The 26,933-nt window shown below is 40.0% G+C and overlaps 1 protein-coding gene across 1 annotated transcript in view; it reads left to right on the top strand.

Annotated features, from left to right (window-relative positions):
* FCHSD2 (FCH and double SH3 domains 2) overlaps positions 1-26,933 on the top strand; it is a gene marked incomplete at both ends in the record, with an annotated part of 178,717 nt that overhangs the window by 6,615 nt on the left and 145,169 nt on the right. The window contains one exon of the mRNA XM_082497631.1: positions 26,246-26,291. Coding sequence (XP_082353757.1) covers positions 26,246-26,291 — 46 coding nt within the window. The remainder of the gene's footprint in view (positions 1-26,245; positions 26,292-26,933) is intronic.

The following is a 26,933-nucleotide window of genomic DNA, read 5'->3' as shown; positions in this document are numbered from 1 at the left end:
GGCTTTATTTAAGTAGGAGCAGAGTGATTTCCTGTGCTTACAGGTTCTGAATTCTGCAACCTGGCAAAGTGGAAAACAGCAGGAGTATTAGAAAAACTCATGGAAACTGTATGCACAATATTGTTTTAGCCTGGTTTTGACTCACACTTTAAAAGGCATTCCTTGTGCAACTAGTAGATCAAGAGGCTCCTTTTTTTTTTTCTTTAAAGCGTGCAATTTTCTTAGGAGCTGATGACATTTATTTCCTCTTGGGCTGATCTTTCTCACCACTAGTGAGTATTGTGAGTTCATTTTTTTTTTTTTTTTTTAAACTCCGTTAATACTTTGCTATAACATTAAATATGCAGAAATTTCAGAAATTTTGAGAAAAGTTGGTGTTACTTCTGAATAATATTGCATATAATGATGCCACAGAATCTGTGGTCTGGGCACATTACCTATAATTAGGCATTCCTTTAATGAGATGCTTGCGTTCTTGATGGAATTAAAATCTACCGATGTTTTGGCTGGAACTGATTGAGGGAAGCTTGGAATGTACTTTAAAAAATGTTGCCTACTGGGTGTGGAAGTCCAAGTTTAGAGGAAAAAAAAAAAAAGCTTCAGTATAAACATAGCCACAGTGTAATGATTCAGGCCTATATTGGCACAGTGAAATTGAGAAATGGACCACACTCCTTCATTTTTTTTAAATCCCTGACATAAAAAGTAATGGATCTCCTGTTTCAGTATTTCTAAGTAGCTTTTTAGTTTTTGGTTAACTCATGAAGGTTTGTTTTTGCTGGTTCTTTGTGGGGGGTTTTCGTAGCAGAAGTAATAGTGTAACAAAAAAAAACCCCAAAACAAAACCCAAACAACTAACCAATAGTCCATTTCTCACATCAGAAAGAAAATTAATTTTTTTCTCCACTTTAGCTTTAAGGTTTGCATTTGAATGAGCTTTTGTTTATTAAAGCAATTCCAACGCATGCTCTGGAAGTCTGATTTTTAAGGTCTTGTGGTTCCTTAAAAGCTTTCAGGAGGAGAATTCAGGCTCCTTACATTAGCTGGTGAGCACTGTGCCTTCAGCATGCATTTATCTTGGAAGACAGTAAAAAGATGATTCTGGTACTGAGTACAACACATGCATTCTTTGCCAAAGGTTGTCTTTTCAGTTTTGAGTCAGTGCCCCTTTTTAAGAATGAATTCTTTAGCTTGCAGAAGGTTGTGGGTAGTTTTTTGTTGTGTTGTGTTTTGTTTTTTTTTTTTTTTTTCTGAATTTTATCCGAGTATGGCCTTTCCTAGAGCTATCATTTTTCACCACAATGTTACTTGGCAGAGCTCTAGAAAACCAGCAGTTGCGATGCGGTCCTGTAAAGATTGCCTTTGTCACAGATTTTTATGGTGACAATTGCAAGGTGTAGCTGACAATTCACCAAGTTAGGTATGTATATTAGAATATATGGTACAGGGTAATTTTGAAAGAACATAAAGCTCTTCTGTTGGTCCACATGATCAAACCCAAGCCTGATTCAGTGAGGAAGGCTTTCTCTTTGAGGCTCTAAGTATTTCTAATCCCAAGTTTTACTTCCAAAACCCTGTATGTAAGGGGAATTGAAGATGTTCAGGACATACCACAAATGTCATGATAAGCTGTATTGGAAAGAGGAAGAACATTCTTATAATTCCAGACACAATTAGTGTAGCCTGGCTTAATTTCCTATGGTGTTTTGTTGTATTTGTTTCATCATATTTGATGGGAAAAGGTTTTTTTTGCAGGTTTTGCATTCTTTGCCATTAGGGCTTTCAGTGTCTTTTGCAGACAGTGCTTTCAGCCTTCTAGCATAACCTGCACAAATACTTTTGTAAATAATACATGCTGTGGCTTGGGATGTTGAGGCTGTTGATAGAGGGCACTCCACCCTTTTTGTAGAATCGTCTAGGTTGGAAGGGATCTTTAAGATCATTGAGTCCAACCATCAACCTAACACTACCAAAACCACCACTAAACCATGTCCCTCAACACCACATCCATGTGTCTTTTAAATACCTCCAGGGATGGTGACTCCACCACTTCCCAGGGCAGCCTGTGCCAATGCTTGATAATCCTTGTGGTGAAGAAATTTTTCCTCATGTCCAACCTAAACCTCCCCTGGCACAACTTGAGGCTGTTTCCTCTTGTCCTATCACGTGTTACTTGGGAGAAGAGACCATCTAGCTTCATGGCTAAAGACGTTATTTTTTCTTCCCCTCCCCTCCGTGCCAGCCTGGTCTGTCCTCTGGAAGTTATTTTAGACATTCACGGGTGAACATGGAGATCTGCATCAGCTAGTGAAGCTGATTGTGTGTTAGTCCGGTTCATGGTCCATTATATTCTCTTGACTTGCAGGCACAGATTCTCATCTCTCGCCTCTGCGAGAAGGGTGTGGTGAATACCAGGAGATGGTATGACACCACCAGAACTGGCTTCACTCCAGTGTTTTTGACCGTGTGTCAAAACTGGCTCAGAACAAGTTCAATTTTTGTCATGCTGAAAATACCCCCTAGCACATTGGGAACACTGATTCTTGGCAATGCCGATGTTTGTGCTACAGACCTGGAGTTAATCAGAAAGTAAAACCTTGTCCACGGTCCCTAATGCGAACAGTATTGCAGGTTGGTGTTTTTAAATAATAATAAAAAGGATACGGCTTTTCATAGAAGCTGATATGACTCGGAGAATCTGATAGTTGTTGCTGTATCTGAAGTGGTTTTTGTGTTTTTACTAAAAGTCGCAGTTGGAACCTGTGTATTTTGTGTCTTAAAGGCTAGTTGAGCTTCATATAAAGGATGCTGAAGAACCTCTTAAGAAATGTACAGAATTTACATTACAGACCTGTTTGGCCAATCGCCTGATGGTGCATTGTGTGAATTTCCTTTTAATAGTTGAGTTCCTGCATTTGGGTCAAGTGCGGCTTTGGAATCAAAAGAGAACGGCAGGTCTTGTCTGCCGTCGGGAGACCTTGAAAACCTCATGTCTTTTCAATGCTAGCGAGTGGGAAGCTTGTCCTGACAAATGAGGGAAACGATATTATCAGATCATACCTCATGTAAATACCCTTCATGGGAGGGCAGAGATAAAAAAGATCTTTTTGGTTTGTTTGGTTTTGTGTTGTGTTTTTTTTTTTTTCCAGATAGGAGTCAATGTAGGGTGGTTATTTGACTGTAGAGAACTTAGTACTGTGTTACTTTGCTTGCAGTCCTCAGCTGGTCATCGAGATCAGCTTCTCCTGCTCCTACTGGACTTTTAACTTAGCTGTTATCTTATATTATAGTTGCTGATTTTAGTTTTCTGATGAATGGGCATCTGACTTTTTTTTTTTTTTTTTTTACTTAGTACGGTCACTGAGCTTGTTCATTCTTAGTCACTTACTGCAGTATGAAAGCATACAAAAAAAGGTGTTCTGCATTCATATTTTTTAAAAAAGGGCAAAACCTGCTCAAACCAAACTTATTCCAGTCAAGTATTTGCAGTAAATAAATCTGGTTTATAATAGTTCAAAATAGTGCTTTTCTGTTTGTTTTTTTATAGTAGGTTTTAAAATTTTAATAACATTTTTCCAAAACGCATAGTAGGACTACATTGTTAGAGGCTTTTTATTGAATTAGTGTTTGTAAGTGTTCTGTTGTGTTTCTTTCTGAAATAAACACAGTATTTCCAATTAATACTTGAGGAAAGAGAGTAAAAAAGAGAGTAAAAGTAACTAAAGAAAAAAATCTATTGAAATCTAGGGTTTTTTCCTGTGTGCTATTGTAAGCATGGAGAGTCTATTCTTAGATTTTTAAAGTTGTTCTTAATGTTTGGAGATATTTTTTAAAGTTGTTCTTAATGTTTGGAGATATTCCTTGTAACAGCCTTTTGTGTTAAGTATTCCCTTCTTTGTGCCTGTGAAGATCTCCAGTGGCTCCAAGAAGCTTGTTCACACATATCTCTATCCTCCTGTGCTTTCTCCAGCAAGCATCCTTTTAATGAGAAAGACAAAATGTGTTGGCGTCTAATTTTATGAGAAGGGCTCAGCCATGCAGAAGACTTTCGAAGATTTATGGTGGTAAAGCCACTAAGTATAGTTATTTCTAGCTTGTGTGCCAGATTCGAGCCAGTGTTAGTGAAGAAAATTATGGCACTTGTGACCGTGTTTAAATACATACAGTAATGAGCAAAAATAAGTTATTTTTTTGGCTCTGCTATATACTGTATGCATATTTGGTGGGGAGAAGAAAGGGAGGAGGCAAAAAAACAAACAAGCCACAATTTTTCTTGAGGGTACGATACTCTGAGATGATCTCAGATCAAAAGTGCTTTTAAAGATGTTTGAATGTAAGAATAAACAAATTTGTATATTTTGTGAGACATTCCTGGCAATATTTGGAAAGCCTGGAGCTTTGAGAAATTGCTTAAAATTATTTTGTCAGGGTATAAAAGGAGGAAGTACTTTCGTTTTAATTCAGAGTTTAAGAACGACAGAGATGAGGGCCTGAATTGTTTTCAAAATGAAATAAAAATGACCCAAACATTTTTCAGACTTTCAGCAGCATAGGAAAATAGTTGTATCTCTTCACTTAATTGTGAATTTCTATCTCGAAACATTACTGTATGTTAGGCTGCTGAATTTCTGTTAATGTTTGATCTAAAAATCAATGTCGGTCCAGCCTAAACCCAGGCAGAGAGAGAGGAGAGAGGCTAGAATGACTCGTAAATTAAAGAAAAAAAAAAAAAATCAGCAAAATAATCATAGGCAGCATTATGGTGTCTTGATTTCTAGCAGCTGCTTTTCATACTGTTGGTGTCTACCTGGCCTAGTTTTAGCCTGTCTTATCTCTAAATATACTTTGCTCGTTTTCAGCTGTGTTGCCACCAGTGATAAAAGGGTGTAGATGGCAGCGGCTTTACGTGTTATTTTAATGTGCTTGTTATTTATGAAGCTTTCTTTTATGTTAATTGATTTTGTGTGATTGTTTCTAATAATCGCTATGTGATCTAAGCTGAGTAAATAAGAGGACAAGTAAATATAGCTGCCTAGTAACACCTGATTAGAAATAGGTCCTGCTTTTGAATTTCCTCTTTATCTACACATTCTTCCCCTGATCTTCTCAACACTGTTAGTCCACGTAGTTGTGTGAGAGACATAGTTCACAGGTCAAATGTTCGCATTTTCTGTACCAGATCTGCTACAGTATTTTAAGTTTGTGTAGCTGGGGGAAGCCAAGGCATTTCTGGGAATGCTAGTATCACTTTCAGGATTCAGTTCTATCTGAGTTACAAGAAGCTTAAGAAACAAATTAAGAGAGGACCATCACAAGGGTTTTTTTGAGTCGCAACAATTAGAATTTTAATAAATTTCTTTCACCAGCTCCTGTGGTATTGGTGTAAGGTGATAAACTTAAATTAATTCACTATACCATCAATACTAGAACACATAGGTGTTCTTGCCTCCAAGGTGTCTCCCCTGGGATGTCTAACCAGTAAGAATTTCAAACTCTGCCACACCTTTGTTCTGTGCTGCAACTATTGCGTTAGCAGAACCAGTTGTTTTCTTCTTAGGTGAGCAAATGCAATTGCATATAGCAGGTGCGCTTGCTGTGTCTGTTTGGTCTTATACCACCCCCTGCTTGCATGTCGCACTGCTTTACAGTTTGGTGCATGGGGAGTAACAGTTGTTATTTGTCCTTCCTCACATTGGATTAGAGGAAATAGTTTGGTGTCTGGACTGATCTCTACCCCTCAGCCAAGTTCTGCAATGAAAGTTACTGAGGTGACTTGTGCTTCTTTAACGTGTCTAAGTCTGTATCTGGAAATAACGTCCAGATGGAGTACCGAGGAACAGATCTGGCTGGCTTTGCTCCCTAAATTGCTAAAATGGAAGCTAACTGCAGTCAATGAATTGATAGATTCATGGAAAAGCCCAGGTAGGAAGGGACCTCAAAAGACCATCTGGTCAAACCTTTTGTGGAAAAGGGGGCCCAGGTGAGATTACCTAGCACCCTGTCCAATTGCATCTTGAAAATCTCCAGCAACAGGTACTCTACCATGTCCCTGGGGAGATTGTTCCAGTGATTGATTGATCTCCATGTAAAAAATTTCTCTTATATGGAGATGAAACCTCTCCCGGTGCAACTTGTACAATTGCCCCCTGCCTTTTCCATGTGGCTCATTGTGAAGAGAAGTTGTATGACCATCCTGGACAACAAGGAATCAGAGAGGTGGGACCTTCTAGTTTAGGGTCAGTGATAATACAGCCTCTAGGATTTACACGTTTTCAAGCAGAGAACAATAAAACTCTACTTTTTTTGTTCCTCGATTCCCTTTAGTACTCCTGGAGATGACAGGAGTGTTGAATGGACTCTGTGTCTGGAGCAGTAGCAGCGTTGGAATAGCATATCTGTATAGCAAGGGAGTGTGGGTTGTAAAAGTTGAATGTTTTGCATTTCAATGCCTCATAATAACAGAGAATTTAATTCTGTTTACCGAAACTATCCTTGGGTTGTTTATAAACCTTTTGATACTAGATGATGTTTTTTCTCTTTCTCCATATAAAAGCAGCCAATAAATCTACTGGAGTTAATCGCTTTGTAACTTTGATAATCCAGACAGGGAAGAAAATGCCTGTAGTGTGGGTTTTTTTGGTTGTTTTGTTTTTGGGGGGGGGGGGGGGGAGGGACAGGAGGGAGTTATCTTTTTTGTTTTGTTTTTTTTTTTTTTTCAGGTATGCCTAAGCAGGATAACAGAAAGGTGTGTGAATTCATGAGCAAAACAATTAAGGGCTTGAGATTTGATTACCTCTCTAGATCTTTGAGCAGTCTCATCTTTTCTTTGCAGTTAAAAGAAAGATCTCTGTATAGCAAACATCTTAATATTTTTGGGGTACTGAGGTGATTTGTATAATTAATATCTCTGGGTCTGTTAGTGGGAGCTGTAGCTATTCCTTGTATTCCATATTTTCCACCTGATAGTGGAAAAGAAATGAAAGAAAAGTAATTTCTGCAGTTTCTTTGAGCAGTTGCAGCAAGACTAGTTTGTATGTGCTTCTTAGCTGTTTTCTGTGTGCTTCGAATATATGTGAAGAGCTCAAAAGTGTAATGATCTGGGAGATGTTGAGTCTTTTGAATTACTACCTCTGTATATAGTGACAGACTTGCACTAGTTCCCTTCGGGCATCTGAATTTTTCCCTGTGCTTGCTGTGTAAAAGCTGCAGAAGCATTTGATATGATGTGGTGACCAATGAGCAGGCTTTCAGGGTAGCATCTGCCTAAAAACTTCTATCAAAATATAGGCAGAGCTTAAATAATGTGCACTATGTTCAAATTGGGTAAAAAATCCCAACCAAGAAAACAAAACAAAACTAAAATCTCCCCAAATCAAACAAACTTTAAAACCATTCATCTGTATTTGGATTAATCTATGTGAAAGTAGATGTTGGTTAGTTACTATGAGCTAATCAGTTGTGTAGAAATCAAAGAAGGCCATATACTCTAGTTTTTCTAAGCATTTGAAGCTTAGGCTTTTCTGCTGAGGAGATGAACATAATCTTTGTTATTACATGAGTCTTTCATTTGTAAATCTGTAGGATTTTGATGACAGTATCCAAAGACTGGTTAAAGTTGGTGTTTGAGTCTGCCTTATTGCTGGGAGAAGCGATGTGACAATCTCTAACACCAGGGCAATGAAATCCTCCTTCTGTAGCAGCTAGTGCATTAGGTACTCCAGAACTAGTGTAAGAATCTACATAAAGAGTTTGAGCACCTTCTAGTGTGTTGCTGAAGCCTGATAAAAATGTTCTTTAATTCTTTCTTCTGCACGTGCTTCCCGTTTGCACTCCCTTTTCTTTTGGTAAGAGGTGGCTGTCTTTGCTTTCGTCTTTACAAATGTGCAAGTAGGACTGAAGATCCTATGTTTCTTTTACTTGACATCAAGAATGGTTATGATGTTGTTCCTGATTTCCTGGGGAGACTTGGACTTCTGACCAGTCGCCTTCTGTGTCCTGCAGCCAAGGTTTACCGTGACCGCAGAGCTCTGCTGTGCCAGAGGAATGTGACTGTAGAGAGTGGTCTTTGTTCTGGAGTTTGGGGTAGTCTTTTAAACACCCTGGGCCTAGATTGTGGAGTGTGTTGAGCTTTGATCTTCCCTGAAAAGTTCATTTTACTTAGCAGGGGTGCTTTGATGTTCTCTGCTTGCTGGAGCTGATTGCTGCCAAGTCCTTCGCATGGAGGTGCACTGCAATGCTGCTGTCCAGTTAATAACCCAGACCAGATCTTTTCAGCCAAGGAGATGTTATTGTGAATCCAGACGTATCCGAACACTTCTCCAGTCCCGAGTGAGCAAATGGATCTCCCTGTTGCAGAAGTTTTATCTGATGAAATTTTTAATTTTTTTTTCTTTCTAAATTTAGCAGGTTAGTTCAATATTATGCTAGACAAGGGCTGAGCCCTTTTTTGTTGACATAGCTAGCGAGATGTTTGAAACGTGTTTTGCCTTATCTTCACCTAGCTGTGCTGGCAAACTGCCAGCGCAGAGGCAACCTGTATTTAGCAACTGTGTTCTGGTTTTACTGTAGCTTTTCATTCAGAAAAAATAGTCTTAACTATATGATACTCCTGCTGTTTTCATAAATGATTTTCCAATTTAGTCGTGTTAAAAACTGATTCTTAATTCCCCGTTAAGCACCTGAGCTGCATTTGCCCTTGGGGAAGATAATCCTCGTTGGGCTTCCTGTTCCAAGGTGTTTGTAGCAGCCGATGCTCCAGCAGGTAGTAATCAAGATCAAGGAAAGCCAGTGGCCAGAAGAAAAGGCTTCTCATACTCTTTCAGATATCTTTTCCAGGAGGCTGGTTGGCAGTAGACTTAAGTTTCTGCTTTTTGGAAAAAGGATTGGGTGGGACCCTGCCTTCTCTTTGCCTGTCTAGGGAATGATCAAAGCAGAAATAACTGGTTGTACTCAAGAACCTTCCCAGGTGAAATGGCTAGAGGTAAGGAATGCCACCATTCCAGAAAAGGAGGTGAGCTGAACTGGGAAAGAAGCAGTTCAAGGACAGGCAGTGCCCTGCCAGTTCTGCTGGCAAGTGGCTTAAGTAAGAAAATACTAGAGGTGTTTTCTTTGTTGTTTTTTTTTTTTGTTGTTTTGTTTTGTTTGTTTTTTTTTTCTCTCTCTAATCTCTACCCAGCAGATGCTTTACCTACGGAAATTTAGCAGCCTCCACCCCTTTTCTCATTATTTCAACAATAACACCAAATTCAGAAAGCATAATTCTGTTTCAGTGTCTCCCCAGTCATTTCTTCTGAGTGCTACCTGGCCTAGGGATAATGGACATCACCTGAATAGTGGGGAACTGAGCAACCTTTCCATGGGTTATTTAGTACAGGCATTCACAGTGATAGGGACAGTTGTTTTTCCACAGTACGTGGACCACAACCTGTAATACTGATATAGCATTGAATTATTCTGGCAGGGATATGAGAAGATGGTGGTGGGAGGAAGCGTGCATTTTGGAGTTCTCAGTGCCTGACAGGTACGATTCCTGCACCCAGGGTATGGGCAGGTTTAAATATGCTTTGAAGGAAAACTGTGAACAGTGTTGTTTACAGAAAGCTATATGGTGAGCAGGAATATGCTTTCTTCTTACAACATTTGTGTACAGAGTAGTGTACCCAGCTGTGGGTAAGCAGTTAGGTTGGTTCACCTGGTTTGGGGGGGTGACAACCATCCTTAAACATCTTAAACCCACTTTCTTTGGCAAAGTCATGAGACTGTGCTGCAGTGGCTGAGGTGTGGGCACATTCCACCCTGACTGTTGTACGTGCGGTAGTGTCTAGGAGAGATGTGCAACAAGTAGCAGCTGTTTCTTAAACAACACCACCTTTTTGTGAAGGTACAAATGGGTTAGCACATCGAGCAGGATGATTGGGGTGTAAATAGCGTGTGAATATTGCCTTCACACAGAGACACCTCATGAGCAGTATTTTAGTGGTGAATGTGCTGAAGGTCTGCATATTGCGGAAAGAGAAGAGATAAATGGTTTACAGTTGCAGCTTGTTTGCTTGCTCCAAAGCTGCATAAGGAAGACTCTGAGATAGACCTACGGATACATTTTAGAAACTGGACCATGTGTTTTCAGTGAACTGTTAAATTTTGTTGACTTAAACAACAGTACATGTACCGTGTTCTTGTGAGGCAGGGCAATTGTGCTTTGAGGAGAAAACATTATGGTAATTATTATTACTCGTCAAATTCATTAAAATACAGAATATGACTTATGTCAGTGTGAATGACAATGAAACCTAGTGAAGGGCACCATTTAAAAATGAAGTGCCTGTATTAAAAATTTAGGTAAAGAAGGGAGAAAAGTCTGTGTAATAAACTTGGTTGGCACTGTCAAGATTTCTAAAATGTGACAGGTGTGTAAGGTAAAACCTCTACTGTTGTTGTTGCTTACTACAAAACATTTTACAAATCCAGGATGAAATAAGATGCTTGAATGATGAAATGTGTCTTGGCTTCTTCAGAGAGAGCTGTTAAGCAAATGGGGATCAAAGAAACTTCTCATATTCCTGTTTTCTAAAAACTCCTCGTAGACTGTCTGAATTATGCTAGTGTGTTGTGGGTTTTTTTGTTGTTTTTTTTTTTTTTCTAAATAGGAAATAGCTTGAATATGATGAATCAGGTTTGGGTAAGCTATAGAAAAGTACATTTGTATTTGTCTAAATTGTAACTCAGTAATATTTGCTTAGTTTCCTGTTTTAAAACAAAAACTCATCAGTGATCATTTTAAATACACTTAATCTCTAAAACCAATCTTCGTATTTGTTGTAAACACTAATGCTATAAAGACAGAGTGCTTTTATTTTGAAAAGAGTGAATGAAATGTTCATGCTCACCAGCAGGTTTCTGATTGTTCTTTTTGTTTTCTTTTTTATTCTACTAAAGGGAAAACTCTATTGTTTCAGCATTGTTTTGTGTCTGGATGTCATGTTTCTCTGATCACATGCCGGACTGCTAATATTTTTCTGAGACAAATTGCTGAAAACATTGACTACATATGAGGTTACAAGAATTCTCTCTATGTAGTGACAGAATTGATTTTTTGGCTCTGTTGCTAGTGGCAACTCATCCTAATCCCAAACTGTACGGTAATATGATTTATGGTGAGTACATTGCTCACTGTTTAATGTTGTCTGGAATTTTTTTTCTGTGTGCATTGCTAGAAGGTCATTGTTCAGGCACGAGGTAGAGATATGTCATGGTTTACAAAAGAATCGTTTGTCGTAGGTTGTGTGGATTATAACATTTGAAATTATGAATAAAATCTTAGTTCAAAAGAATACTTAAAACTGAAATTTGGGAGGAAATTGCTTCATCATTTTTGATAGGTTTATGAAGGAGAAGCTTCCGATTAATTGGAAGCTTGTGCTAATGAAAATCACAAGTGTCTCCTGTTTAAACTCCAGTTTGCTTGTGGGTTTATACTATCACACTAAGTATTTTGCATCTGCGTTAATGTTTTTGTTTAAATCGGGGAACTTTTACTGAGCATATTCCACATACTGCATTAAAGAGCTTGTGTTATAAATGTCAGAGAGATGTATGTTATGCAGGTTATAAAGAACACCTAAGCTTGCACCCACTGGCATGTGGCAGTTGTGATTGACCTTTAAATGTCCTGATAAAACTGCTGACTACATAACACATTGTATGGGGAAATTGTAGATTTTAAGTACATCAGTTAAACTATTGTGAGTAAGCAATTTATTCTCCAAAATATAAACGTTTTAGGGAGGGTTATTTTTTAAACAGCAGGGAATCATTCATGTGTGAGAAATTCTGAAGTCAAAAAATTCAAAGTCTGTCTGGATTTTGTGCTTCAAAGCAAGATCTCGTTTATCTGTTCTCTGTGGGCATGGAAGGCAAACTAGGTTTTCTATTCCTTTGAAAGGAGTGGGGTTAGAAGAACAGTAGTGCCTAGATTGCCGAAAATACAACAGTTGATCGTTTTTAAACCTGTCTGCCAATGGAGTGATTGAAAGGTAATAACGGAGCTGAGGGTCTTGAATTGTGTGATGGTGTGGGTGGCTGCTGACAGCCTGGGATTGGTTGGAGGGCTCCTATCTACAGAAGATGGAGAAAACCAAATAACTTCCATTATTTACTAAGACCTGTTTCGTAGTAAAAAGGTTGAGAGAAATTCAGGCTTGTAAGCATGCTGCCACTTGTTTCTTATGTAGGAGGTTTCTCTGGTTTAGTTACCTCTGGGTCTAAATGAGAATAAGCTTCTCCTGCGTCTGGAAGAACGATGCTGAGGAAGACCTGTAGCTGTGGTTAGAAACAGCTGTACTGTATGTCAAGGATGGGGCTTTCTAGCTCTGCCCCACTTCTAGCTCTGCCTCTCTTCTAGGTTTTTCTAATTCCTCTGGGATAGACACATAGAAGATCCTCTTTCCATTTCAGAGAGCTGCTTGAGGGGGGGGGCAAGAGGATGATCCAGACACTAGTTTCCACACATAATTTTCAGTAAAACAATTGTAGATGAATGCCAGCAGGAAAGGCAGAAAATGACACAAAGATGCCATGCATAACTTTGATTCCTGGATTTAGGAGAATCTTTGTTATATAGTTTGCTATATAGTGATTTAAGTTATAAGCAGGTTTTCTGCAAATTGGTTGAAATGTTTTCTGCTTTAATACCTCTGTTTACATTCAAGAGAATTTTCCTTTAGTGTAGTTTATCTTAGTTGAGAATAAGTGGATATTTAAAGAGTAAACATTCCAAAGGACAAATCATAGCAAAGCTGCCCAAGATGATTAGTTTTAGTGGCAGGAAAAGCATATTTCTAATTGCAGCATCAAGATGCTGAATCGGACACAGTTGGTGAGTTACTGTAAATCCTCTGTGTAGCAGAATAGGAATAGAAAGATGTAGCAAGACTCCTCAGGGCGGTAAAATGTTCCGTAGTAGCTGAATCAACAAGGGATTACTGTGTGCTTGGCTATAAAAGGGATGGGGCGGATATTGTAGCTTTTATTTGCTTGAGGAAAACTACTGTTTGAACACAGTGATACATGTTACAGTAAGGGATTTATAGAGGAGAGAAGAGCTCTGATACGTTACAGGATGTTTGGATTGTCAATTAATACCATTCTGCAGGAACTTATGAAGCTATATTCAGAAGAGCTGACTATTTTATGATTAAGACTAAAGAGGAGATAATACGAAGAGTGTGTATATTAAAATCAAGCTTCAATAAAGTCCGCTTTTTTTTTTTTTCTGTAATACTTGCCAGAGAACTGGATAAGTACACTGAGGTGAGTAGAGAAAGTGAGGGATGACTTGCCAAGGAGCTGCAAGAACAGTGCCCTACAGGGAGAGGAGCTGAATTTCTTGACTCAGCAACCAAAGAGTTTCTTGATCTTACAAATATTTGTGCTTTAAGAGTTGTAAAGATATCTTTCACACATCTGCTGAGATCAGGCAGACCTCCAGTTGATTCACAAGCAGGAAATGTCACTGGCTTCTCGTGGTGGGTCATAGAGCTTCATTGTGGGCAAAAGTTTAGGCTGTGGGTGACCTCGCGAGGGTGGTTTGAGTTTGTTCTTCTGGCTTGTGTGCTTTCACAGCTGACGGGAACTTGGCCTACCCAGCAATGATCGTATTAGTACGCTCTTGTTAAACGTCTTGGCTGGGAGGCCACATTCACACTGCGTTGAGATGCTTGTGGTATAAGAACTGCAAATTGTCCATACTTGCTGTGGGAGGAAGGCTGGTATTCATAACTTACTGTTAGGAGTCCTGATCAGAGTAGTGGCAGCTTGGGCTTCTATGACCACAAATTGACTTCAGGACCTGGAGACAGGCTGTCATGAGAGTAGAATTCAGCTTGGTGGTGGGCAGAATCCTCCTGGGAAGCAGCCAGGAAGGGGAAATATGCCTGGATTGATGGTTTTAGCTTAGCTTTTCAAAGGAAGACTTCCAGAGAGCTAAGGACCAAACCACGCTGTTGTGTGGGAGGATCAGGAATGTCAGCAGAAGCCCCACAAGGCTAAGCAAGGAGCTAAAGGACAGCAGCATACAAGTGACAGCGATGGGCAGGAGTATTAAAGCTTTGCTTGGCTGCTAAAGGACAATATCAGCTGCATGTACAGCTGGTCGGGGACATGAAGAGTGATAGAAGGTGTGCTGTGACAATGCTAGCAGCAAGACATTCTCAGAGGCAACAGGGGAGGCAGCCCAGTGATGGCTTCTTGGGAAAAGACTGCAGTACTAAACCCTTTTACTTTTTCCCCTCAGTCCTTGCAGGCAAAATCTTTGACTAGACTTATGTGTTTAAGATATCATTTGGAAAGAAGAGCCAACATAATGATCTGATATGAATGTTGATGAACATCTTTCTACAAGACCAGGGAAAAAAATTGCACATGTGTATCTCCGTGCAGAAGGGCATGGATGATGGTCTTGTGCTAGTGTACGAGACAGCAAGTTTAGCTGGAGAACAGACAAAGGTAACCCAAAATCTAAGCAGAAAACCTGTGTTTGAACAGTGCTACTAAATGCTCAACACAATACAGTAACTTATACTAGAGTTTATTTAATAGGTGGTGCAAAGTCTTCAGCAGGAAAAGCAGCAGTAGTAGTGCTGATATTGTCCAAACCCGACATGGAATAGGAAGCGTATGCACTGAGGGATCCAGGCTTGTGCTCCTTGATAAAAATGCTGGTGAACTGCTTATTCCTTATCAGATAAATCTGGAAGGTAACAATGTGCATATAAAGTAGTCACCTTTCTAGGATGAGATCTGTTCCATGCAGGTGATATAAAATCATTGAACAAAAGAGTTTGTTATTTTTAAAACCAAACATAAAGGCTATTATTTGCTGTAACATAGCATCTAGTGAAAAGGAAGCTAAAGTACGCTGTGGCAGTGGAGAGTATGGACTTAAATGAAACAGAAGTGAGTTTCTACTTCCTTACAACTTCTTACTTTGGGTCGCATTTGTGCGAGAGCAAAGGTGTGAGGTCTAGTTTTAAGAGAGGCAGCCTTGGTTTGACTGTAATACAGGGATGTTTAAATTGAATCCAACTAGTCAGAAAGTGATTAGAGACAGTACCCTCCCTGGTGAGATATCTTTGGTTGCTGAGGTCTTCCAGGTGGTCTGACAGTAGAAAGACTTATAATAAAGGAGTTGCTTCTTTTACATGTTCTGCTTAAGGTGAAACTTTACCTTGCCTATGGGTGCTGAAAGAGGAACTTTATGCCTTATTTTGCCTCAAGAGCTTTTGAACTGCTTCCTTGTGGGGATCTCTGTACCTCTGCTCTTTTCCAGGTGGATTCAGGGAGGAAATGTCCCATTAGCCTACTTGGATAAGAAAAACTTCCCACTAGCTAGTAGAGAATACTTAAAATGGGTTTGTCTGCGCTTTCCCAAGACAGTTGAGCACGGCTATCTGGATGGATACAGATATATGAGGTTCTTTGCTCTGTTCTCAGAGCTGGCAGGTCTGTTACCTCGGACGTGAAGCTCCCCGATCAGAGCTGTTGGAGGTTCAGCCAGCTTGGACCACGATCAGAGGAACCAGCAGATTTGTACCAGGTGTACAGGCCCTCCTGGGACACTTGGGACATGCACCGTGCTTATCTCACTCTGAACCTCACTGCTTTCCAAGTACCTGCTTTGGTTTTTGTGATGTATTTATAGCTGTCTGTCAAAGTAGAAATTAAATTTGTATTAGATTTACAGATTTTAAAAAATACTTTATTTGTGATGCTAGAACAATAGCAATAGTGAATGGACGTGTTGGCACAAAAAAGCAGACCGTTGTGGTAACAGCTTTGCTGTAGAATCAAGTTTGCATGCTTTGTCCTAGGTGATTATTTTGATGTGTAAGTAAAATATCAGTAGTGTTGTTCAATGCTCAATGTAGGCATGGTGGGCAAGTAGAATTTGTGCCAGGAAATGTGCTACAGCTAGAAAAGATTAAAATGAACTGTACACAGTCACTAATGCTACTTTCTCAAACTTTTGTACGTAGGAGTGTTGAATACATTTCCTTTTTTTTTGAAGTTCATCACTGGATTGGTCTTTTATGATCTTCATATGTGTTATCAATAAAAGGAACACCCTAAACCTGAAAAAAAAGTCACAAACCCCAACCAGTGCTGTACGGATTTTCAAGTGACAATTCTTTATTTGAAAAGCAGATAGCCTGATGACTTTGCAGCTGAGTAACTATTGGGGTTGGCCAAAGGGGCCGGGAAATACCCTGTTGAGGAGAGGAAAGAGGACCACACTGCTGTTTCCATCAGTAGCACAAAGCCTTATCCAAAAACTAATGCTGGTATGATTGCAGTTGTTTAAGAGTCCAGAAGTCACACTGTAAGGCCACTTAACCTGCTTCTGCTGGACTGGTTTGGGGTTTCTATTCTGCAGTAGATGTAGCTTTCAAAGTGTAACAGCCGTGAACTTGCTTCAGCTTACCTTTAGCTGGGTGGCGAGGGAAAGAAGGGTCATTATCTTCTGATACTTCTTCTTTTTTCCCTGCTAATGCCATGTCTGAACATTATATAAACCTGAAGCTTAGTGAGCTTTCCAGTTGTCTGTCAGATACCTGTGTTGAATCACAAAGCTGACGGTGACTTTTTTTAGATGCTATAGGCAGCAAAAAGGTTCTGTTACTGTATTCCAGGTGAGGCCACTGCATTGCCTTAAGCTGACAGAATTTCTGTGTTCAGAGGAGTTTGGCTTGGGAAAGGGAAAGCCGGTCTTTTGTGTAATTATGTGAACTCCCCAACCTACAGAAGTCTCTGATTTTAAAGCTGGGGGTACTTTCTGATGAAAGTTGCTTTGGATCATTCTGCCTCCGTTGTATGTTGTGTTTTAAGTTGCCTCTTTGAAGTGGCGCATTGCTCGCTCTTTTCTTTGAAGAACCACATGTGTGCTTACCTGGTGGAGAGGAGCTAACAGGAGACCCCTTCTTATTAGAGGTGCATTTCTAATTTTAATATCCTGGGTTGTTGGGCTCCGGCTGCTGCTATGGCTTCTGAAGTCTGTGTATAGATAACTTTAGAAATCAGTGCTTTTCTGTAAAATAATTTATCCTTCAGACACTCAATTTCATGCATATCATTTAAAACGCTTTGGTAGCGGTAGTTCTGTTTAGTGTAAACAGAAAAACACGAAGAGGAGGCTATTACATGTAGCGTTTGAGAGTCTCGTCATGATGAATAATTTCTGTGGATTATTTATTGCTCCAGGTATTTTATCTTTGTCTCTGCTGGACGTGGAAAGGGAATATTAATGCAGTCTGTCCCTGCATGTACGGGTGTTCCTGAAGTACCTAATTAGGCATGCAGCTGCTAGTGTGCTATGTTATCTCAGCATTTATTGCCAACTGCTGGCCTGAACAGGGCTACGGTGATGATTTATGTTAGCTGAAGTACTTTTGAATTCAGTTGTGCCTTTGGTAGTGACACACCTGTCCTTAAATTAAAAAAAAAAAAAAAAACAAAAACAACAAACAGGTAAAAGTACTTGTACAATTGTATGATATTGATTCATTATGATGAATTTTTCATGTTACTGGGAAAAGTGGGATGAGGCATCCAGACAAAGTGGTGAATTAAACCGCCAGACAAGAACATTGGCATTTCTAAAGAAATCCTGTTTTCCTACAAGTAGGGGAAAATATTTTGGCCCCCTCCCTCCAAGTATTTCAGGATTGCTCCCCTTTTGATTTTGTAGTGGCAGCTGGAATTACAAAAAACATTTTAATTTGACTATGACCATATCAAATGTAACTATCTGTCTAGTAAACGTTAGCTGTTGTACCTTTGAAGCGTTAAGGTGTTTCTTCTGGAATGCTGCACCTTTTGCCTACACATGCCTGTGCTTCCAGTGAGGTTTCCCTTAGCATTGGCAAGACAAGCAGAGTTTGCCACATGACATAGCTGTTGGTGTAGCATGTTTCAGGCGGCTTCTTCAGCGATCATCTTCTGGGTACCCCTCTGATAAAGTTGCCACCAAGCAGAGGAGCTGTGGAGGGAAGTGAACAGACTACATACCAACAGGGGCAGGTGATGGTCACTGGAGACTCCTTCCTACAGGAAACAGAAGCATCCATGCGCTAAGCTGACTTGAGATCTTGGGAGGTTTGTTGTTTGCTGGGGAGTTAGATCCAGGATACTGCAGAACAACTACAAAGGCTCATCCAACGTAGAATCATGGAATAGTTTGGGTTGGAAGGGACCTTTAAAGGCCATCTAGTCCAACCTCCCCTGCAATGAGCAGGGACATCTTCAGCTAGATCGGGTTTCTCAGAGCCCCGTCCAACCTGACCTGGAATGTTTCCAGGGATGGGGCATCTCCCACCTCTCTGGGCAACCTAGGCCAGTGTCTCACCACCCTTAGTGTAAAAAATGTTTTCCTTATATCTAGTCTGAATTGCTCCTCTTTTAGTTTAAAACCGTTCCCCCTCATCCTGTCATATCCCTCCCTGATCAAGAGTCCCTCCCCAGCTCTCCTGTAGACCCTTTAGTGACTGGAAGGGGCTCTGAGGTCTCCCCGGAGCCGACTCTTCTCCACGCTGACCCCCCCAACTGTCCCAGCCTGTCTTCCCAACAGGGCTCCAGCCCTCCCAGCATCTTTGGGGCCTCCTCTGGCCCCACTCTACCAGCTCCATGTCTCTCCTGTGCTGAGGCCTCGGAGCTGGAGGCAGCATTGCAGGGGGGTTCTCCCCAGAGCAAAGCGCAGCAGAGGGGCACAATCCCCTCCCTCGCCCTGCTGGCCACACTGCGGGGGACGCAGCCCAGGATGACGGGGGCTTTCTGGGCTGTGAGTGCACGTTACTGGCTCATGTTGAGCAACATGGGGAATTCTACCCCATGTGGGTACCTAGAATGCTACCAAAGGTGACCATGAAAGTGTAAAGAGTGATGGCAGAACCCTGGGGACAAGTGAGAAGATCAGGGGGTCCTTGGGGGTGTCCTTAGCCCTTCCTGTGAAGGTGAAGGGCTTGGGCAGGAGTGGCCACATCCAGCAGGTCAGCACCTGGCTGTGCAGCTGATGTGGCTGACAGGGCTTCAGATCTTAAAACCATGAAAGCCTCGTTGAAACAAGGACTGCTGAGGAGGGATGGGACCCATCTGCCAAGGTGGGGTACAAGCACCTAGTGAGGAAGGCCGTAAAATAGCTCTGCTAAGGGAGAGTTACTGTAACCTGAAGCAAAGGGTCTAATGAAGAAGTATCTGGGGGACAGGGTCCTGGAAGAGGCTCTCTCCAGAATAACTGGGGATATGTCACAGGTGCCTGTACATAAGCCCTTGTAGCTGGGGAAAAAAAACAGGAGGACCAGCCGTTGCAGAGGTATGAGCTTATTGAGACTGCAGAGGTGTGGTAAGATAGTTTACTCTCTGTCCTCTTTGAAAGTCGTGGCAATCAGGAGAGGTTCCTGATGACTGGAAGAAGGCAAATGCCATACCCATTTTCAAAGATGGCTGAAAGGAGGATCTGGGGAAGAGCAGATTCGTTAGCTTTACCTTAGTTCCTGGGAAGATTATGGAGCAAAACCTCCTATAAGCCATTTCTAAGGTTTCTTTTCCAAGAAGCCATTCCTTGAAGGGGCCAGAAGGTAATTGGGAGTAGCCAGCATGGATTTACAAGGGGCAAATTGTGCCTGATTGCCTTCTGGGCAAGCTGGCAGTGTGGGCAAGGTGACAGCAGTGTATGGTGTATGTGTTGACTTTCGCGAGGCCTTTTACACAGTCTCCTGTAGTACCTCTATAGTCACAACGGGGACATATGGACTGATAAGTGGGTGGAAAGTTGGCTGGACTTCCCAGCTGGAAGTGGTGGAGAGCAGTGCGAAGTCCAGCTGGCAGCTCGGCATCCCTCAGAGGTCAATACTGGATCGGTACTGTTTAGTGACTTTAATAACAACCAGCATGATGGGATGGAGCCTGCTCTCAGCAAATTGATGAAGGGCACCAAATTGGGGGAGAGTAGTTGATAGGCTGGAGGCAGGGCCATGTTCAGAGAGACCTTGGCAGATTGGTGATATGGGCTGGCAGGAACCTCGTGAAGGTCAACAAAGGCAAATGCCAAGTCCTGCCCCTGGGACACACCAACCTTGAGCAGAAGGCCAGGCAGGGGTGGCCGGCTGGAAATTTCAATGCCATCTTGTACATAAATATTTTAAGTGTGTGTAGTTCACCATCGGGGTTCCTCTCCTGTTGCTCATGTATTAGGATCTATTTCCCTTGCTGAGAATAATTACATCTCGTTGCTGTAAAAGGCATTGTAGATCTTCTTGTCAGTTAAGGGATGTAGGGAATTGGTATTTAATGCTGTATTTTAAGTTGCTGTGTGCAGGTTTTTGTGTGTTTGTTTCAAAGGTAGATTGGGATATTTTGCGGGGCCTAAGATTGTGTTCATACATGTATTCACTGTTAGATAGGTGGGTTTGAGATTGTTAAGTAGTGATTTTTGTCTCTGAATGGGACAAAAAGAATGAACAAAGCCAGTTGTGTGATTCTACCTTGATAAAATACTTTGGCTTGTGAGTTTTCTGGGGTTGCCCACCCCTTTTTTTTTTCTTCTTTTTTTTTTTTTTTTTAAGGTAAGAGCTGTCAGTTTTCATATTTTTAATGGAAAGTTTTGGAGTGAGTGTATACTTTCATCTTAAAAAAGAAAAAATCATAGAATAACCTGGGTTGGAAGGGACCTTTAAGATTATCAAGTCCAACCATCAACCGAACACTGCCAAAACCACCACTAAGCCATGTCCCTCAGCACCACATCTACGTGTCTTTTAAATATCTCCAGGGATGGCAACTCCCCAGTATAGTATTAGTTTAGACATCATTGCACCCTGAGTGTGTGTGCTACCAGTGTATATTATAAGTAAAAGTGCAAGGTCATTATTTTCTGCTGGTGTCTGTACTAGATGTCATGAATTACTCTTGATCTACTTTTGGGGAAGTTGGAAATTTTGGGGAATTTCAGAATTCACTGATTCACCTCCTTGAGTGTTGGTGGCTTGAGTCAGTTTAAAATCAGTTGTGATGTGCTCTACAATTCCTAAGTAGATTTCCTTCAAGAATTTTTGATGGGGTGAAATAATTCTTAAACTGAATTTCAAAGTTGCCTTAACACCCCATAAAATTAAAACAATGGAAAATCTTTTATTCCTCCACCTTTTTTCCCTGTTCACTTTCTGACTGGGTTGGGGCTTTACAGATGTACAGTGTTGATCTGCGTCACTTAGTGTGGGTTTCACTTTCTATTGACTTGAGAAGATCCACAGTTGATGAAGCTAAGAGCAAATTTTACTGTCTTTATTGTTTTGATTGTGTTAGGGATACAGTAGCCTGTATTAAAAGGATGAAAAAAAGGTTTTGGAGAGTTACCATCACCATCCGATGTGTGCGTGTGTAATTTTTTTCCCTCTCCTTTCCTCATCTTTCAGATGAATGGCACTGAAAGTGTCAATTCTGTTGCTCTGTGTTCTGCTGATCTGGGAAATCCAGTCTCTGTAGGGCTGAATGTGGGTTTTTTCCCTCATTTGCTGCTCTGTGCTTTTGTTAGTGTAGCAGTTGGGGACTCTCTTAGGTCAAGGTCAGTTAAAACAGGTGCATTTCTTTAGTCTAACACTTGGATGTTTCAGATATGATACTAATTTGTACGTTTTCTGGTGCTTTGCATAGTTGTATAAATTGTAAAGGAATTTTTTTTCATTAAAATTTCTAAACAATTTATCTGAATGACTATAGCCAAAAACTGTATTAACGCAAACCACTAGTGCTAGCTGAGCTGTACCAGTTTGCCAGTTAATACATCTGTGTTTTGACTATTATTGTGATTTTGCACGGGGACTCGTTCCAAACGTGATTCAGGCCCCTGCTTGGCTCATTGTTGAATTCCTTGGCCTTTAAATGGAAATACATTCACCTGTGTAAATTCATCCCTTTCTTTTATTCAAGAGACCTGTATGTGAAGTGTCTGTTTACATTTTTGCATAGCTCTCTAGATGTAGTTAAATTAGATTTTTAATATAGAGAGTAATTCACCTTCTGATTTTCAAGGTGTCACTGTGTTCAACTGTTTTTACTGTTCAAGCTGTGACTTTCATCCTCAGATTTGTATGACTGGATAATCTTGGCAAATATAACATTGTTTTATATAACACTAGTATATATTTTAATGTCAACATACAGACTTTTCATGAAAGTGAGAGCTTTAGACATTACCAGGTTGAGCCCGTCTGTTTCTCTTAGTTTTCTATAGGAAAAACTTGAAGTATCATTATCCGCTGACCTGTCTCCTTAGTTCACATTGCTACACTTATTTACAATGAAAAGTTAAAAATATGCTTGAATATTTCATAGCATCGATTGTCTTAAATTGATATGAGTTGACATGAATTGACGTTCCCTAGAACTTGCTGGAATTCATGTTTGGAAATCTGCAGTGACAGCAAGGGTTCAGCACTAGTAAAAGAATTAACATAGCGGGGATGACAGTAAGTAGTTTTCTTTCCCCTGCTCCCTTAGTTTCACTGTTTCGAGGGAGTTAGATCACATAATCTAATTTTTTGAATACAACAGATCATTACATTGCATCCAGGTATTTTTCGTCTCATAAGGTCATATGAATGCAGACCAGAGAGTTTCCTTCCTCAGGAAACAAGGCGACCAGCTGAGCCTGGTGCTGCACCTTGGGCTGTGTTATCCCGGGTTGGAAGCCTCGTGAGGAACGTAAGGAGAAGATGTAGGTGGGCGAAGTCCTGCTATGCAGCAGAAAGATCTCCACCCTTCTCCTCTTCAGATATTCTTACTCGTTTTCCGTTTGAAAGAGAAGTCTTTTCCAACCCCACATTTAATCCTTATTGTCCTAATGACAGCTAATCATTTAGGAACGACTGTTCTCTAACCCCGCTGCTGTGTTTTCTACCAGACTTGGCCAGTTGCTGACATTTCAAAGGAAGACAACCCTTCTCTGCAGAGCTTCTCTAGCTGTCCGTGCTTCGGAAAGAACATTCCTTTGTAATCCCTCCAGGATTAGGTTCATTCTAGTCATACGGAGCTGTAAGGCACGGAAGGGGGGTGTAGGCAGCAGCATGTGAGGAAATGCTGTGGGTGGCTGGCAGTGCCTCTTGATGGTAAATCATGTATGTTGAAACCATTGAAATAACTTTCCTGAGTGTGACTTTTTCTTTGGGCTCGCAGCAGTCTTCCCTAGCAGCAGGCTCTTTTAAAGACAGGTGCCTGGCCACACTCTGGATGTGTAATAAAATAATGTTTCTTTTAAATGGCAGCTTTTTGTCCTGATGGTAAGCCTAAATTTTTTTTTTTTTTTTAAACTGGTTTTCTTTTTTTTTTTTGGAGACTAAGTCAGGATTTTCCTGCAATGTGAGGATTGCAGCAAGTATCATACTTAAATGAAAAATGGTCTTAGCTGGATTATATACACCAAATATTGTTGCATTTCTTTGTATTTATTCTCACCCTCTTTTTAAACTGTCAAAGACTTTAAATGCTTTTGAGTGATTTTTAGTGGGGCAAAGGGAATAAATGTACCACATGAATTAACGTTTGCAGGATAGAGATGATATTTAGGAGTTACTGTCCAGAAATGAAAACTAAGTTACTTTTTTGGGCGCGCGATTCCGATGTTTCTTGCACTTAATGGTTAATTTGAGAAAAACATGTAATAGCAGATATTAATACATCCTAGTTTAAAGAAACCCTAAATAATGTTCCTGCTTTCTTGCAGACACACTAACTCATTTCTTAAAAACATTTCAGTAACAGAGAACATTTTATTAGCTTATGAAACCAAATGTTGCCTTATATGAATGAACTTGTAATTCCATCTTGAATGACATTAAGGTCAAGAATATCCCAGATTTGCACATAAAATCAAGATAAACATATGAAAGTTTTCAGGTTTCTCAAGTTAAGAAATTATGATGCATTTATTAGTCAGAATTTTTTTTCCTGCTCAAAAGAATTTTCTCCTGGGAAATTTGTCTTCTTCGGTCTCACATTTCGTCATGTTTTGTAATATCTTTATGGTTGTCATAAAAGGATTCCTGTAGAAACTGTCCCGAGGTTAAAAACAGCTTTGTGTTTGTCTAATCGAGGGAAATGCAGTCACAAAGCGGGAGAGAACACCAGCTTCAAGGAATGTGGCCGGCTGATCCTGCTGGTCTTGCAGTACTTACTGATTTCTTCATTCACCAAAACATAGATCAAACACAAATTTAAGTATTGTATAAATTGAACTACATGCTGTCTTGCCAACTTTTTTTGTAAAACCCCATTTAAAATGCAGAACAAAATCTAAGACTACTCTAAAATGTTTCTAATTTATGGAGCTGCTACTGTACAATACATTTTCTTCATGCCGGAGCTTGCAGTTGTTCCAAGTCCAAGATTTCTGTTGGTTTTGTGAGTAAATTTGATTTGCATGGTATTTTGTAATTCTACACTAGGGCCAGTTGAATGCTTTTGTTTTTCTTTTCTAGTGCAAACCTTTTAATGTAGAAGGCTTTTAGGGGATATCTTGGGCTTCCAGCTTGTCACAATTATTGTTATGCAATTAGTTTAAGTGGAATTTGTTTTGTATGGAGGAAGAAAACCTCGTGGTGAAATATACAGTTCCATCTTCAGGTTTTGTGTAAATTGAGTATCTTTAACGTTTAGCTCTGATGATATGTTTTCAAATAAGATTAGCTGAGAATTGGAAAATAACTGCCTTTGCCTAAAGTTTTCCCAGATTTACGTTTCAAAGACATCTGCATGTTTTCTTTTACCTTTTCAGTGTCAATAATACATTTCAGTTATTCCTAGTAGTTATTTCTGCAGTTATTTATAATTTTTACTTACATTAAAAGAAAAGTAAATTCTTGTAGAAGGACACTGTTTTTTTTAGCTGTTTGCTAACCTGACTGGGGTATTGGACTTCAGAACAGGAGAGCCTAAAAGAAACTGCTTTGTAATATTAGATGAGATATCTCGAATGCTTTACAAAGTAGATTCATTTACAATCGGATGACTTGACCTGTTCGTATAGAGGTGTTTCGTGTGGCACAGTCATGCAGCCCTTTGTACCCACCTGGGCTATACAGGGAGAATTAAGAAGATGGGATGTAATTATTGGAGTTGGAATATGGCCAGCTCTTCGGGGCTATCATTAATCTGGAAAGAATTTTAAGCAATCACGATGCGTTTAGACTTTTGTTTTACATCCTGTTGGGGAGATGGAGCCTGTAACACCCTGTCAGTGTGTGGATGCTCTTCAGGGGTGAAATGGAGTAGACAGGAGTAGAAAGAGCCTGTTCAGAGCTCCTTTTGTTTGTGTTTATTGAGTTAACCTTATTATAGGGTGTTTCTGAGGATTTTTTTTATTAATGTGTCACCATAATTATTGTGTAACTAATGTAAATAGAATTAGATTTTCTTTTGCTGATGGTGTAGCCTTAGGCTTAGTAGTTTATAGTATAGCTTGAAGAAAATTATTCTGCTTTGGCTGTTCAAGGGATAAAGAGCCATTGAAGAGCGAGCCTTGACACATCTAGGTATTTCAACCTTCTTCCTGCTACAACGGTGATAGTGTTGAAACCCTCTGTTTTAAAATAGGTTGAGATGGTACATCTTGAGCCCCTACATAAGTGTACACAGTGCTGATGTTAATGTGGAATGACACGCTATGGCTTGCGCCATTTGAGTTAAGTGGGTCTAATGTGATACAAGCTACATTAATGGGTAAATCAGGATATTGCTGTGGGCCAGCATGGGTTTAAAGAGAGGCGTTTAGTCTTGTGACTATGACTGGGAATCTGGTACGTTCAGTTGCAGTTGAGGAAGCATGACTTTTCTTTAAAAAAAAAAAAAAATAGTACGTAAGTCTGTCTAGATGCATAAAGGCAAATTCTGTTCTGTGCTACCAAATCCTTCCCTAGGCTATTCCAGTGGAAAGCTGGTGAGCCTTTAATGAAGTAAACAGTATTTACACTGGTAGTCCTGGGAACTGAACTTGTCCAATAAAACTTGGAAATTTGAACACCACCTATGTGAAGTCCACATGCGCTAGTTGCTAGGCTACTGTTACACAGTTGTCAAACAATTTCGCTTTTTTCTTGCTCATTTAACTATAAGGACTGTCTAGCAGAAAATCCTTTTAAGTAAATTATTGAATTTATAGTGTTTTGCTGTATGTATTAATGGACTTTTTTTTTTTCTCTTTCAGAGCATTCAGTCAGAAAAGAGCTGCAATTGAGAAAGAATATGCACAGGTAAGTTCTGGAATAATTTTGATGTCTATGGCATTGTTCTCGAGGTAATTTATTCAGTAGCAAATTTTCCACAGTATATGCTTTTTCATTTATCCTTTGCATAAGTTGCTTAGCATGAAAGTACCTGTTGAAATTCTGAATCGGGCAGTTCGTCCTATGCAGGACTGAGGCTTATTCTGTGTTTTCAGGACATTCTGACTTGGGGAAGTTCTTGGGTACAGAAGGCATTTTTACCATTTTTTTCAAATATCTATAATCAACTCTCTAAGGTTTTCTCAGAAGTTAGTATGAAACTTGAGTAAAAAGTAAAATCAGGTCAGTTAGAGGGAGAGGAAATGTGTTCTGGCATACCCAGTCCAAAATAAATTTACATTCACATTCTTCAGTAAGAGCAGCTTCCCATTCATCTGAAATAAAAGCAGCCAGATTTGGCCTCATGCTTGTGATAGGGAGTGGAATGAATTTTGATTTGTTTTTGAGAAAGGAGGGAGGATTGATTTTATTTTTTTTTCTCCCTTGTTCCAAAATTAGAAAGCATCTAATAAGGGGCAGCTGCCTGCTTAATTTACAGCAAAGGCTCTTGGAGCTTAAGTCCAAGTACAACAGATTAAAATACATTAATTTATTTTAAAATAGATTAAA

The sequence above is a fragment of the Vanellus vanellus genome, assembly GCF_965231255.1.
Source record: "Vanellus vanellus genome assembly, chromosome: 1".
NCBI classification, from domain to species: domain Eukaryota; kingdom Metazoa; phylum Chordata; class Aves; order Charadriiformes; family Charadriidae; genus Vanellus; species Vanellus vanellus.
This window is presented reverse-complemented; position numbering and strand designations above follow the sequence as displayed.